Raw genomic sequence first — 16,237 nt, 5'->3', positions numbered from 1 at the left:
CAAAGAGACCCGAAGCAGCTTTATTTGGGCAGTCTGTAACAGGCCAGTGATACCTTTATTGATCAACCAAAATGCACAAAATACATGTTGCAAGATTTCAAAGCTTCGCTGGTTTCTACATCAAGCAAAGCTGTTAAAAATCATACAGGAGAAAACATTACAACAGTGTTAGTCTCAATACTGCATTTTGTAACAATGTGGTTGTTCTCAGTTCAGGTGGTTCGTTGTTGTGTGCCTTCAAGTTGTTTCCGATTTATGGCAAACTGAAGGCGAACTATCATGGGATTTTCATGGCAAGGTTTGTTCAAAGGAGATTTGCCATTGCCTTCCTCTGAGTCTGAGAGTGTGTGACTTGTCCAAGGTCACCCAGTGGGTTTCATGGCCAAGCTGGGAATAGAACCTGTCCAAGTTCAGGTGGTATTGGTGGGCAAATCATGCAGGCAAGTCCCTCCTCCTTCTGGTCATCTGGGTACTCCAGGAAATAATAAAAAACCATGTTCCATTAGCAAGACAAAAAGATGCTTCTCTTCAGATCCAAGTTGCCTCTGTATTTTGTAAAGCTACAGGCTCCTTTGTTAGACAGAGAGCCCTGGGTTTCAAGAAGCCCCCCCCCCCATGTTTTTGCATTAAGAACCATTTTTAGGTGCTGTTTTGATAAAACATGCCAAATTTAGTCCAAATGTTTTTAAGAAAATGTTTTACCTTTGTTGGAGGTAATGGTCAAGTCCCAGTTTATTGGTCCTCTCTTTAGGTTTTCCCTGATGTGGCTAAAATGCAGTACATATTTTACATCCAGAAAACATATCGGGGTAGCTGGATTTGGCCATGTATCAAAGGGCAATAACATTCCAAATCCACAAATCAGTTACACATTTATTGGGCGAGCCAAAAAGCATAAAATACATGTTGCAAGCTTTTGAAGCACCATGGCTCCACATCACCTATTGATGTGTTAACTTAGGCAACTGGAGTCACAGTTGGAGGCAGTTGTTAAGGGGAAAGACAAAGGATGACCATACAGCAGGAAAATCTCGTTCTACTGTTTTTTACACATTCATACTAATATAATGTATTTTTAAGAGTGTTATAAGATAGTTTGTACTGAGTAGCAATTTGGTATAGAATGTTTATATTGTAATATGCTCAGGAATTTAAAATAAATAATGAATGCTTTTTATTTTATTTTTTTCTAGAGTTGGGGATCAGAAGGTTATCATTTATGGGTAATTGATGCGAATAGCTCTGCCAATTCAGTAACAAAGAGCAAGTGTAAAAATGAGTATCAGCGGTGTGGTATTTTGCAGTTTCAATTCATCAAAAGTGCACTCGCAGTTAATCCTTGCATTGTAAGTATTTATAAATCTGTTATAGTTCTGGGCCTTTTAAAATATTTGTTTGGACAGATTTTGTCCTAATATTTTGATCACAAAATATTTTCTTTATTTTCACATTGGTATGCAAGCTCACTGATAATAGTCTGTCAAAAACAAAGCTGGTACCATTTAAAAACAAGCTTCATTAGCAGTTCAATTTGATTTCTTTCATTTTAATTGATTTTTTTACTGTTTCCTAATGATTTGCAAAGTATTGATTTTATTCATTTATTCATAGAGCAACCAGGAACAGGTCCTCCTTCAGGGAGAAGATCGCTTGTACTTGAACTGTGGAGATGCTATACAGGCTCAGAATCCCAGATGTTCCTCAGCACACTCTGAACATAAGGCTCTCAGAGGCCAATTTTCAGATGGAAGCATAGATTCTCAGGGTTTAAGCACTTTATTAGGGCACAGACATTGGCATGTTGTACAGGTAACTTTATTTCTTGGTTTGTATTTCATCCCATCTTTGATTTTTATGTGCTTGTCAGCATATTGCTGTATAATAGAATTAGATGAGAGATTCAATGACTTTTTCAAGATTCACATCATGATTTTTGTGATTTTGTTGGAGCTGGAAGAAACAGGAAACAGTTGTCTCTAATGCAGGGGTAGACTGCTGTCAGGTTGGGGAGTCACATTGGGAGGACCTCATATCCCAACTATCCCATGCCCAGTTTCCCCCAAATGCCCCCATCAACCCTAGCGGGCCTATGAGCAATTTTTCTATTCCCCCACAGGTCATTATAGGCATGGGGCAGGCCTTTTTCCACAGTGATTTGAAAATATTTTTCTGAGTTGTTTCCTTTTGAATAAAAGGCCTCTTTTGGCCCTAAAAATGGCCTAGAGGGCCATAATGAAGCAAAATTGCTCCCTATGATTCCTAGGAGGTATTTGGCAGCAGTTGTTTTGCAGAATAAATTTTGGGATGCTGAGGGTTTTGAGGGCCACAAAATGGCATTGAAGGGGGCATGCGTTCTCCAATCTTTCCTAGTTAAATAATTCCTCTCACTCCACTCTTATATTGCCAAGGCATTACCTATTCAGTGGAGAATGGGGTTTGAATAAGAGGCCAAAAAACCAGCACTTTCAAGCCAAGGTGGCACCAATCCAGTTATTAAATCTAGCTAGACAGTTACATTAGGCCCCATACAGACAGGCCAAAATAAAGCTGCTTTAGATCACTTTGGAGGTATGCTGTTTAAATGATACATGCGTCCTAAGAGGCCATAAGCCAGTTCCAGTCCTAAGGACTGGAATCTTTGGTGCAGCTTCTGGCCTCTTAAGATGCATGTGTCATTTAAACAGCATACCTCCAAAGTGACCTGAAGCAGCTTTATTTTGGCAGTCTGTATGGGGCCATTAATTACCAAAATAAATAGGTATTCTGGGACTGATGTAAATTCTAAAAACTGTGTATACTTCTGTGTAAGTTGACTTCATGTGTAAGTCAAGGGCAGGTTTGGGGGCCAAAATTGTAGATTTTGATGTGGTCTGTGGATATGTCGAGGGTAAAACGGAGCTCCTTTAATCTATGAAGTTTTCCCACTGTGACAGACAGAGATCACTTCTCTGCTGTGCTGGGGAAATGCCAAAAAGCTGCTATGGCTGTCATTTTTCCTCCTAGGATTGCAAAAGGCCTCTGGAGAAAGTACAGGAGACTGATGTTTCTTTAAGGTTCTCATGGGATGGACTATGGTGAGAGCAACCCACCTATAGTAAAGAGCTTTCACCAAGTTGCTCCAAAGGCTTCTTAACTTCCTCGCCTTCCAGAGATGGGCAGTGAGAAGCAGGGTTGAAGATGCAGAGGGTGCCTATTCAGTCCTGCTCCCCCCCTGTAGTAAAGTGCTTTTGCCAAAAAGGCTTATTGGTTTCCAAACATCTGAGAATTTATGGGCTTAGTCTGTGTTGAGAGACCCTGTAAGAAGCACCTGATCCCTCTGCCACCAGAGACAGAGCAGAAGGTGTGTGTTGCTTTCTTCAGGTGTTCCCAGCATGGAATAAGAACCGGATTCTCAGGGCTCAGTCCATGCCAAGAAATCATGGAAGAATCACTCACTCTCTCTGGTCTCCCCAACACGGCAGGGAAGTACCAAAAGAGTCACCGGAGAGAAAGAGAGAGAGGAGGGGGCATGTTGCTTTCTTCAGGCTCTCTAAGCACAGACAACACTGTTGGTTTTTCAGAGCTTAGTTTGTGCCTAGAAAGCCTGGAAGAAACACCTATCGCCTTTACTCTTCCTGCAGTGTATCCCCAAAACAGCTGCAAAAGAGGAAGGGGCCCATTGCATCCTTCAGGCAATCCTGGCACAGATTGAACTCTTGGAGCTTAGTCAGTATTGAGAGCCTGAAAGAAGCTCCCACCCCTCAGGTCTCCCCACAACAGAAGGGAAGTCCAAAAGGAGCCACCACCATTTTTATGACCCGGCATTATTAAAGGCTAGAAGTTGTGCCGCAGTAGGCTGAGGTACCACATTGACCCATATGCAACCCAAGTTTTTGGACCATTTTTTGCACATTTCTTTTTACTTATAGACAAGTATATATGGTAATTCCTTTTGACAGCTGATAGCAGTATAGAAATGTCATACTATACCACATAATCTCAGACACTGAGGGTGACATCTATATTTAAGAAAGGTCAGTTGTGCCTGCATTACATATGTTAATGAACCTGAGTGTGGGTAATAAAATATTAGCATATTATTATAGTAGTGAAACACCTTTGCTAAGTAATGATTTTGATACACTTGTATATGTAAACTGCGCCATCCTTATTTTAATTTTCGGCTGTTGTTGTAGTTTGTTGTTGTAAACAAACAGCTGCTTGTTACAAAACATACCGGGCAAACCTATCATTGACGTTATCAGATTTGTAAAGCATAATCAGAACATTCTCTGCTTGTCACGCTTATCCATAGAATCATTGGCCTGTTACAGACAGCCCAAAATAAGCTGCTTCGACTCACAGTGGAGGTATGGTGGTTCAATGATGCATGCATCCTAAGAGTCCAGAGTTGCACCAAAGCCACGCTCCAGCCACGGACTGAGCATGGCTTTGGTGTGGCTTCTGGACTCTTAGGATGCATGCCGTCATTGAAACCACCATACCTCCACTGTGACTCGAAGCAGCTTTATTTTGGCTGTCCGTAACCGGCCATAGAGTGGAAGAGGACCGCAAGGGTCATCCAGCCCAACCCCCCGCCATGCAGGAAATCCAATCAAAGCATCCCCAGCAGATGCCATCTAGCCTCTGCTTAAAGACCTCCAAGGAAGGAGACTCCACTACACTCCAAGGGAGTTTGTTCCACTGTCGAACAGCCCTTACTGTCAGGAAGTTCCTCCTAATGTTAGGTGGAATCTCTTTTCCTGTAGCTTGCATCCATTGTTCCTGGTCCTGTTCTCTGGAGCAGCAGAAAAACAAGCTTGCTCCCTCCTCAATATGACATCCTTTCAAATATAAACAGGGCTATCATATCACCTCTTAACCTTCTTTCTCCAGGCTAAACATCCCAGCTCCCTGAGTCGTTCCTCATGGGCAGGTTTCCAGACCTTTCACCATTTTAGTCCGCCCTCTGGACAAGCTCCAGTTTTTCAATGTCCTTTTTGAATTGTGGTGCCCAGAATGGACACAATATTCCAGGTGGGGCCTGACCAGAGCAGAATACAGTGGCACTATTACTTCTCTTGATCTAGATACTATACTTTTATCGATGCAGCCTAAAATTGCATTGGCCTTTTTAGCTGCCGCATCGCACTGTTGACTCATGTTCAACTTCCTCCCTTGTTCCAGCAGGCCACAAGGGAGGAAGCAGCCATGGTTTATTCTTTGTTTACTCTTTCTCAATCCAAACGGTTTTCTACTTTAAATTGTTTTTGCCTAATAATGCCAGTTGGATGGAAGTGCAGGGATGAGGATGATCTTCAAATGGTAACACTGAGAGACAAAGCATGGAGGCTTCCATAATGGCTGCAGTTGGGGGATTCTGAGATTGAGTGTCTTCATCGCAGGACAGATCTCTTCCACTCTTGGAAAAAGATATTTAGTCAGTTCTGTGAGCTTTGATTTGACATCTCAGGCATCATAATACTGTATTGCAGCTTCAGTTTCTACCCATTGAAAGATATTTACTTTGATGTAATGTGTGGTTGTTTTTTTACATAAAATGATTCCATGTTCAAACATTTTATGAGACAACTTATAGGTAGAACTCTACAGGCAATAGTTCTCAAAGAAAGGCGGGATATAAATATTTGAAATAAATAACAAATATTGATTTGATTGTACTTTAAAACCCATATATCCATTGCAGGAAATTTAAGATACTCTAGTAGGTAGGACACATAGTGAAGCCCTGAAGTATCACTCTAGAGACTGAATTGGGCCACATAGAGAATATCTTCATATAGTTTGGAAATACATATTTGCATTTGAAATTGGATGGAATACAGGAAAACCTGAAAGAAAGGGGGGACACTGACTTTGAATTATAGAAATGTTTAATAATTTCATTAATGCCTTTTTGCTGTTTTTTTTTAAGATTCACAGTACCTACTTAGAAATTAATTGGCCTATAAGGGTAAGTTGATTTTTAAACTTTTATATCTTACAACTGTAGACTCCATTTAATGTAAACTTTAAATTTTATAGAAATGAAAACAGAGTAGAATGAAAGTTATTTTAAAACTTTAATACTTCTGAACATTAGCTAAGAATCATGTGTGGGCACTGCTGTAACATAAGGGAATTGCACTTTCTTAGAGATTGTATAAATGCAGTCCCTAGTATAGCCAATCATTTTGCAAGTATACACCAAGCCCTCTTGCTCACTTATGATTTAATGCATAGGGAGCTAATAAGCCAATGTGCAGTGGGTAGCTCAGGCTCGTGATGAAATTGCTTGTGCAGATGTAGGAAACACTAATTATCCTGGCATATATTTATATTGCACTCTAAGTGCATGACATCATTGTTTGGATTAAACCAGGGAAGATGCTAGCCTAATACTTCACACTTTTTATTAAGAAACTCTGACAAGTTGTATTGTTTCTTCTTTTCCGCATGAACAGTTTTCAGCCATCGATAAGATGGGGCAGAATGTAGCCGTAGTTGGCAAGTTTGGTTTTGCACATTATTCTTTGCTTTCCAAAAAGTGGAAGCTGTTTGGCAACATTACCCAGGTGAGTAGTTATACTTAAGAGAAGATGGAAAAAGTACATTAATGTCTGAAAATTTTTTTAATGAATGTATATGATAGAAGGTAACATCCTAGATGTATACTGATTCTGAGTCCTAGTTTTGGGGAAAAGGTGGGGTATAAAGAAAAGTGGTGATGATGATGATGATGATGATGATGATGGTGGTGGTGGTGGTAATGATAATATTGGCTGGCATTCTGTATTGCAGTTACATATTCATAACTTGGAATTATTTATCTGTAACTGCTCCATATTCAGTAAGACTAGATAGTCTTACTGTAAGACTATGTAGATGTTCCCCCAGCTTCACATCAGGTGAAGGAAATCTGTTCAGCTGCCAAATGGAGGGCAAGGGCGATGACATTTCCGTCTCTTCTCCCATCGGTGATTGAGGCTGCAATCCCCTGTTGTAATTCCTCATTTCATTCTTGCTTGCTGGTGGGAGGGGACTGGAAGCATCTTCCTCCTTGCATGCCAATCAGCTGCTGAATAGATATTCTTTGCCTAAAGCAGCTGCTTGCAGTTTAGGTGGGCTCCATTCAATATACAAAAAATGAAACCCTAATATGTTCTTGCTGTACGGCCAAACAGATGGACCTGATTTGACTCTTTGCCAGGCAGCATCATACTCTCTGCTTACTGTGGTTGTGGTGAAGTTAGAGTAATGCTTACTTGGTGGCAGACCATGTGTTTTCATGCCAGAGGTCTGGCACCTCCAAATAAAAGGATCAGATAGTTGATATAAAAGATCCTTAGATTGTGCTTCTGGAGTGCTGGTGTCCGTAAAATAGACGGTAGCAGCCTTGATGGACAAGTAGTCTGATAAGTAAGTTTTTGTACTGATTATTTTGGCTCCTTTTTATGGGGATTTATGGGGTACTAAACACTTTTAGAGTGAGATGAACAACTTCAGTCATTCATTTCTTCTTTATATGTAAATATAAAGAGACCTGTGAGAGAAATAATAAAAGGACCTTGGTTTTTTAAGTTAATGCATATTTTACAAATTTTGCTTAGATTTCAACTTTCCTTTTGTTAAATAACAATATAGTAATTAGAATAATTTATGAGTGACTCTAAGGCTTGCAGGGTCTCGTCACTGTTCATGGATTAATTGCTGGATTTTTTAAAAGTTCATTTATTCCTGCCCTTTTTTACTCATAGGAACAAAATATGACGGTGACTGGTGGCTTAGCATGGTGGAATGATTTCATTGTTATTGCATGTTATAACTTAAATGATCGCCAAGAAGAGGTAAGACATGGATCTTTAAAACAGTGACCGTGACCATGGGGTTAAAATTGCATTCCTGTGGCTTTTTTATGGCAGAATTTACAGTGTACATTCTAGGGCTCCTAAGACCCTTTACCCTGTAGTAAACAATGTCTTCAGATTCCAGCCATTTAAGATGTATTATTTTCTTTCACTAAGCAATCTGCCTGGGTCCACAAGTGCCACCAAAAACTATGGATTTTAATTATTTATCTCATCACCAGTATGTCTTTTTTGTCCTGGCTAATATTAATGCATTGAACTAAAAATGTCTCATGGTGTTTCAAACAAAGCCAGCAGGGGGAAGCAGACTTCTTCTGATACTTATAACAGGTTCATTTTAGGATGAGCTTTCATGGATTACAATCTACTTTCCTCTGATGCTCTATCAGTGCTTTCAGGAGGTATCAGGTTTTAGGCAAAGCATTCTTGCACCCAACGGTTTGGGAAAGCTCTAGGCTAAGAGTCAGCAAAATGAAACTATAATTCTCTATATTTATCACCATTGGCTCTGCTGAATTGCAATTCAAAAGAATCTAAAAGACCACACTTAGCTGTAAATCAAATAGGTTGCTCAGCAAATTTCTCTTGTTGATGTGGTTTGAGTGTTTTATTCAGTTTTTCCTACATACTGTATTTATGAGCACTAGAATTCAGTTAATAATATTCATTACTGACTCTCTTATTTTAATTTTTTCCCCCCAGCTAAGAATATATTTGCGAACAGCCAATCTGGACAATGCATTTGCTCATATCACCAAAGTGCAGGTGGAAACATTATTACTCAGCGTCTTTAGGGACATAGTAATTTTGTTTAGAGCTGACTGTTCTATTTGCCTTTATAGTATTACAAGAAAATCTGATGGGTGAGTATAGCATGGATCAGTTGTTTAATAACTTTATTCATTGTGTTTAGTTTCTGTGTACAAGTGAAAGAGTGAAGGGGTGTACAATTTAGCCTCTTTTCTGCAGTTTCTTACAAAATGGGAACTTTTACAAGTTCAGACGATCACTGCAAACAACCACATGAACAAATTTCTACTTGTGCAGTAGCATGTGACCTTTCTTGCTGCCTCCTGTATTGCCCATGCCCCAACAGTTGTCAAATTCTTGGGAACATATTGGGAGCATATAACAGGCTGGTGGTAGAGGAGAAATATGTTAAAACAGCAATGTACACTCCACTGGCATGTGGAGACAGACAGCTCCACAGTTAACACTGAATACTTATAGCTATTTCTCTTGTGTTAACACAGTTAACAATGTGTATTAGTGGCGATTTCTGTCATTATGTGACATTAACCTGTGTTGGTTCCCAAATGATGGGTCCCCAACAAAGCAGACCTTACATATATTACTTTGTTTTCTCTTAGTTTTACTGCGAAGACAGAAATGTCAAAATTTTGGTTAATAATTGATAACCTGTGTTTCCTTATTTTCTGCTAGGAAGACATTGTGTAGAATATTTATAGCATTAGTACTAATGATCATCTAAGGAATGCTTATTATGTGAAAATTACTATCTGAAGGCTAACAAATTGATAAATTAAGTTGCTATAGGATCGCTAAATTGAACAGATGGCTATTATGAAAATATCCCTAACAGTTCCTCATTACTATCTTTACCTTTCAGTCCTAACCCTACTACCAGTATTCAGGTTCTTCAGGAGGTATCCATGTCGCGTTATATTCCTCATCCTTTCCTTGTTGTTTCTGTTACTTTGACCTCTGTGAGAACAGAGACAGGCATCAGCTTGAAAATGCCACAGCAGGTATGTAAAGATACAGCATTTTAAGCCTACAGAGAACTAAATTACAGACATTGCTGTGTAAACTGCTAATGCTATAGCACTGTTCCATAGGTCAGTGATTTCACTTAAGCCTTTGAAATAAAAGCTAAAAGTGTTTGTGCAGATTGAATAGTATGATTACATTCTAAGATGGAATATTTCACTGGCATATGATTGCCCTCTGTGTGGTGCGTCCTGTAAATTTAACAGTGTTAATATAGTCAGCCCTCAGTATTTATGGACTTGCAATCCTCAGATTCAAGCATCTGCGGATGGCAAATTCGTGTTGGGCCCAATGACAGCATGGCCACATAGCCACACCACCATTAGGGACAAGAGGACTTCTTACCTGTCTTCCCACCAAAGGCTCAGAGACCACAGGATTCACTCTGCCAAAACAAAAAGTGAACTCGGGGGCCACCACATTTTCCAGGGAGTTGCCTGGTGGGTTGCCTCTGTGCCTGCCTCTCCCATATTCTTGTTAGCCACTGGTTGGAGGGCGCTGTCAATCACCCAGGGAGTCAGGCCAACTGAAGTTCAGGTGATTGACAGCTCTCTCCAAGTATTGGCTGACAAGAATGTGGGAGAGGTGGCCCAGGAGGCAGCCCAGCAGACATTGCCCTGGCAAACGTGGCAGTTCACTGTTTTTGTACAGACAAAGTGAATTCTGTGGCCTTCCCAGCCTTTGGTGGGGAGGCAGGTAAGAAGTCCCCTTGTCCTGTGTGGCCATGCTGCCATTGGAGCCAATGCAGGTTTGAGCATCTGCGGATTTTGGTATCCATGTGGGGGGAGGGAATCCCCCAAGGATACCGAGGGCTGACTGTAAAATTTATTGCTTACTAAACCTGGCCAGGCAGAGAGGCAGAGATAATCATGCTAAAGAGCAGTCTTTTGTGAAAACAGGGAAGCAGCCAGTCTTTTGTGAAAACAGGATTTTCATTAAGTAGCCTTTATCTAATAGTACATTAAACATAGGTCACATGAAATGAATTGCCATCCAATAAAATAATTAAGTTTCCTTTAGCAATTAAAAAAAACAACAAGGTGCTTTGGGGAGCTTAGAGTTTTCAGGAAGCATTGTTCATCCAAGCCTGTGTCGTAATTAATACATATTTTAAACCTTTGCTGGATCTGGTAGACTGGCAAAATTATTTACTGCCTTCAGACCTGCCTGTTGAGGAAAGGGTGCTCACGGGCTCAGTCAGCTGTAGATGCTTTTAGATGAAGATGGTTTTCTGGGTCCGGTTAACTCTAGTTTTAGTCTTAGCGTTGTGACAGAAACTGACTGCAGTGGGCTCTTGGTATCCCAGGGGTTTGATTACAGGACCTTCTGTGGATACCAAAATCTGTGGATGCTCAAGTCCCATTAAATACAGGAGATAGTAAAATGGTATCTGTGACCACAGGGGTTTTCCTGCCAATGCTCTGAGGCTTTTCTTTTCCCTCAGAAACACCCCTTGGTCCTGGCACTTGCCTCACTTTTACCCTTAGTATATTTCTCCTTAAATGAATTAGGGTTGAGGTTCCCAAAGTGCCCAAGTGGAGGGAGGTCATTGCTTTGTAGGGTTTATCTTCTTTTCCAGAGAGTAGGTTCCCAAAGCTGGTAATGGAAGAGCATTGCTGTTCTCTGTGCAGGTTATTGTGTGCAGCTCCTTGGGATTTAGCTTGTACTTCATGATGTTTAATATCTTTATGAATCCACTAGGAAAAAATAATTGTAATCCATGTGCTTAACATGCTCCTGATACGCCAGCTCTGTTTTTCCAATATCAGCCATGGTCTGGATGAGTGTGCATAGATATTGTAGGGAAAAAAAATCTCTTTCTTTCTTGTAGGCATGTGAAGCAGAGAGCATTATGCTAAACTTAGCAGGACAGTTAATTATGGTACAAAGGGATCGTTCTGGACCACAGATACGAGAAAAGGAAAGTAGTCCTAACCAAAGGAAACTTGTGAGTTGACATGAAAATAACACTATCTTTTCTCTACTTTTCAGAAGTAGTAGTAATATGCAGTATGACTAAGAAGTGTTAGTTTAAGATGATGATTACAACTAGGCATTAAACCATCTGAGAATCTTTGTAGGATTCTTTGTAGAATCTTAAACTTGGGATTTTGCTGTCTTTAGATCATAGATTGTGTGATTGTGTGATCTTGACCAAATGTAGCCTTTACCCTCTATCCTTATATAGCCAACATAGATTACTTATTAGCAAGCATAACAATCAAGGGAAGAGTAATAGAAGGGTTATGCTGTTAATAGATTGTTATTTAATATCAGTAAGGAAAATATTTGGGATAACAGAAGTGTGATAAGAAAAGTATTGTGAGAATACATCCAACCCCCCCCCCCCAATAAATGTGTAATGACCACATTTATGGAGGGGAATAGAGAGGTGGTGATGGATATATGGCTTCTCTATGATTCATTTTAACCACTTGTATGAAAAGATAGAAGGAAACATTACAATGAATTTGTTCTGTTTATATTTTTAGCTGCCATTTTGTGCTCCAGTTGTTCTTGCCCAGTCAGTTGAAAATGTTTGGACTACATGCCGTTCTAATAAACAGAAGCGACACTTACTAGAGGCTCTGTGGCTCAGCTGTGGTGGATCAGGTATGAAAGTCTGGCTTCCTTTGTTCCCCAGGGACCACCGCAAACCACATTCCTTTCTCTCAAGACGGATCATGCTGCCTTTCCACATTAACATTTACCCATTGGCTGTTCTGTTTGAAGATGCCTTGGTTCTTGGTGCTGTCAATGACACTGTGCCCTATGACTGTTTATATGCTAATGGCAGCACCATGGAACACTTAGAATTCCTCTTCCCTTTCTGTATTGTTGAGAGAACATCTCAGATCTACCTCCATCACATTTTGCGCCAGCTTTTGGTGAGGAATCTAGGCGAACAAGCCCTACTTTTGGCTCACTCCTGTGCCACGTTACCATATTTTCCTCATGTGCTAGAACTGATGCTTCATGAAGTGCTGGAAGAAGAAGCTACCTCGCGGGATCCCATTCCCGACCCTCTACTTCCCACTGTGGCTAAATTCATTACAGAGTTCCCCCTCTTCCTGCAGACAGTTGTTCATTGTGCTAGGAAGACTGAATATGCCCTGTGGAATTATCTCTTTGCTGCTGTTGGAAATCCAAAAGACTTGTTTGAAGAGTGTTTAATGGCCCAGGATTTAGACACAGCTGCTTCTTACCTTATCATTCTGCAGGTAATTGCTTTCATTTTGTTCCAAAAGGAATTTGGTGGGGTAAGCTTGTTACACAAAAGAAAACATTTGACTTTTTAATTTTCTCTAGGACAGAGGTGAGCAGTTGTGGCCTTCTAGAAATGTTTTTGGACTGCAGCCCCCATAATTGTTATCAGTCAGCTATGCTGGATAGTAAAACAGATCAAGAGGGCCACATGTCTTCACCTTTTCTTATAAAAGCTGCTTTCATTATAGGAGGAGTGAAAGAACGATTTCTGAGAGATGGAAATGGGAACACTCCTATCACCAGCAATACTATTCTTATTCTGGTGTGAGGAGGCCTGTGATGATGGGTTAACATGCCCTCTTGCCAAAGATTGCAGAGATTTATGTGACCTAGATTTTGTCCCTCAAAAATGGATGCTACCAGTCCTTTCCCCACTCAGTTATTCCCCTTGTCTTTACCAGAGACAGAACTCTTTTTACCTCCTCTCTTTCCATGTTTCACTTTGTTTCTTTGCTGCTTTTGTTCACTTAGCTTTTCCTGATCCATTAGTAGCATTGTTCTTACAAATGATCCACCAGGTCAGTAGCCCTGTGCAGTTATATGGGCAATGACAGTTAGCAGTGGGATGTTTTAATGGAGCTGTGGAAGTTACAACTCACAGTAAAGAGAGAGCCAAGTATGTTTTTGTCCATTCTCACTTTTTGAAATCTTTTCAAAATTAGTTTTACAGTGGGCTCTTCCCATCCATGAGGGTTTCCAAGGGCCCCACAGATGGGGGAAAAAACATATTAGTTGGTGACATGTACATGCTCATGGGTATGTGGCACCGTTGACTAATATGGAATGGGGCAATCCACGGGAGCTCTAATCTGTTGATGGCTAGCCATCAGATAGCAATAGCAAAGGCATTTCTGTACTGCTTATCAGTGCACTTAAGCACTCCTTAAGCGGTTTACAAAGTGTAAGCTAACTGCCCCCAACATTCTGGGTATTCATTTTAGCTACCTCAGAAGGGTTCAAGCCTGAGTCGAGCTTGAGCCCTTTTGCTGGTATTGAACTCTTAACCTTATGGTTTGTGAGTGATTGGCTGGAGTACAGGCATTTAACCACTGCACCACCAAGACTCATATGGCAGGTCCCACTGTATTTGAGAAATACATCAACTAATTTCTGGCATCTTTCTAAAAGTCCCTTTATGTTGCTTCTAGAACATGGAGGTTCCAGCAGTTAGCAGGCAGCATGCAACTTTGCTATTCAACACTGCTTTGGAGCAAGGGAAGTGGGATCTTTGTCGGCACATGATCAGATTTCTGAAAGCCATTGGCTCTGGAGAATCAGAGACACCTCCTCCTACACCAACTACTCAGGTTTGTTAAATGGCTGATCTGCTATAGATAATTAAGAAGTAGTTTCATATATAACTGAAAATTGTACACCAGTGTACAATTGCACAACATTTTACATACAGTTTTATACAACTACAATTTTTGTACTATAACTTCTTAGACTTTATTGTCAGTCAATGTATGGATACAATACGTAAAGATATAAATAAGTTATAAGTGAGCACAGTATGAGAGACTATAGAAAAGAGGTTCCTAACATGGGGTGCCTGCATCCCAAGGGATGCAAGATGTAATTTCAGAGGATACATCAGAGTGGTTTGTGTTCTTGAGTGATGGGTCATGACTCATGACTCATCCAGCTCCCAGTGTGCCTTGAGAGGTGGTTAGAATCATACAGTTGGAAGTGGTTGTGGTGCATAGATAGTAGTCTCATTATTTATTTGCTCAAAAGGATAAAAATTTACAATTTGCAATAGTTTACAGGGTTTTTTTTTTTCTGAATTGGCATTTTAGACACAGAGTTAAAGCTTTTATTTGTAAGTTGGTTTTTTTCACCTGCAGTATGGTATGTACTTCAATTTGAGGTTTAAAAATCAGAAATTAGACTTCTTCATCTTCAAATATGATATTAGTTTTGTTGATTGTGCAAACATTAACCAAACATTTTCTAGGGTGTGGGGCATAGAAACGGTTGAAACCACTGCTGTAGAATAACTTCACTACTTTCTGAGGCTGGACAGATCAGTCTGTTTCTAGGCTGTATCATTTTCCCATGTGTTGTATAAGTCAATTATATCCCATTTGCTGCTTTTAAAAAATCATTGTATGTTATTGTATGTGTTTTGCCCCAAACAATTTGTTGGGGTCCAGAACTATATTACAAAATTCAACAAAATGCACAGTCCAATAGATAACTGTATTTCAGTCCATGTATTTAGACTAGAGAAATATCAGTTTGGATACTTCAGTTAAAAGTACAGTCCATACTTCAGCATCCCTGCTTTGATGTCATATAGTCGTTATCTGCACTGGCCAGGATACTCCAGAGGCAGCCCTGAATATCCTGGCCCCACAGCTGCCCCATTTTGCCCCTGTTACTTTGGCCTCTGTTTCCACATTGTGGTGGCTGTCTGCATGGACATCCACTGTTGCTGTGGGCCACTCACTTCTGAGGTCAGAATGAAGTGCCCAGTGATGGTCGCACATGGAAATAGAGGACTCCAGATCTTCCCCTAAGTTAGTAAGTTTTCAAAAATCATTTTATCCCTGTTAAGCCCTTGTTCTGTTGCGGGGTGCAGCAGACATCATCAGGACTGCTTACACCAGTACTGGTGTTTGAGATGTGCGTTGTCTGAACAAAATGGTGCCAGAATGGTAGGCAGAAACTGGCATTTTGGCCTGTGCAGCCAAGAACAATGTCAAGAAATATAATCTAAAATGTCCAAGTAAGCCTGTAAGAGCCTGAATTGATTCCCTTTAACTGAAGGAAGTTTTGATCTGGGTGTCTTCTTTTCCTTGAAATTGAAGAGCATGAATTATATTTCTGTGTAGTAGTGCCCCCTTTTCTATAAATCATAAAGACTAAATTGAATCATAGCATGCATATAAGTCAAGTGAGTGGGAAAGCTGAATGTTTTGAGTTTGTAAGGTCATTTAGTATGTATTCTTTGGAGTGTGCGGAGGAGCAATCCACAACCATTTGGGATAACGAGGAGTCATATGTTTTGATTATTTTTGTAGACTCCCCTTTTCTAATAGAGAGTGCCTGTGTCATATGCAGCATATGCTGGAAGCTGCGCCAGAAGAAGCAGGGCTGTGCCCTGGAAAGATTAATGGGGTGCACGCCCATTGCTGTGTTGCTGTATTGCCATGGGCACGAGCCCCTTTGGCTTTAATGGGGATCAAGCATACGTGGAATTTCTCTTACACAGGGGGGAGGGTCTGGAATGGATCCCCCGTGTAAGGGAAGGGACCACTGTATCAGGTTTTTATGTCCTGCCTTGCCAAGTAGACATGTTCAGCGCTTTCTTCCTGTGATGTAAGGTA

The 16,237-nt window shown here is 40.5% G+C and overlaps 1 protein-coding gene across 3 annotated transcripts in view; it reads left to right on the top strand.

Annotated features, from left to right (window-relative positions):
• The window catches only part of RIC1 (RIC1 homolog, RAB6A GEF complex partner 1), a 70,881-nt gene that overhangs the window by 44,410 nt on the left and 10,234 nt on the right, over positions 1-16,237 (top strand). For 2 of the 3 annotated variants that reach the window (XM_042449297.1, XM_042449296.1), the window contains exons 11-20: positions 1,194-1,346; positions 1,612-1,809; positions 5,915-5,953; positions 6,444-6,554; positions 7,737-7,826; positions 8,550-8,710; positions 9,478-9,616; positions 11,470-11,586; positions 12,131-12,859; positions 14,054-14,212. In XM_042449297.1, coding sequence (XP_042305231.1) covers positions 1,194-1,346; positions 1,612-1,809; positions 5,915-5,953; positions 6,444-6,554; positions 7,737-7,826; positions 8,550-8,710; positions 9,478-9,616; positions 11,470-11,586; positions 12,131-12,859; positions 14,054-14,212 — 1,896 coding nt within the window. The remainder of the gene's footprint in view (positions 1-1,193; positions 1,347-1,611; positions 1,810-5,914; positions 5,954-6,443; positions 6,555-7,736; positions 7,827-8,549; positions 8,711-9,477; positions 9,617-11,469; positions 11,587-12,130; positions 12,860-14,053; positions 14,213-16,237) is intronic. The other variant, XM_042449298.1, reaches the window with a different exon arrangement.

The sequence above is a fragment of the Sceloporus undulatus genome, chromosome 2 (assembly GCF_019175285.1).
Source record: "Sceloporus undulatus isolate JIND9_A2432 ecotype Alabama chromosome 2, SceUnd_v1.1, whole genome shotgun sequence".
NCBI classification, from domain to species: Eukaryota; Metazoa; Chordata; class Lepidosauria; order Squamata; family Phrynosomatidae; genus Sceloporus; species Sceloporus undulatus.
Note: the sequence above shows the minus strand (reverse complement) of the source record. Positions and strands in the feature narration are given on the sequence as shown.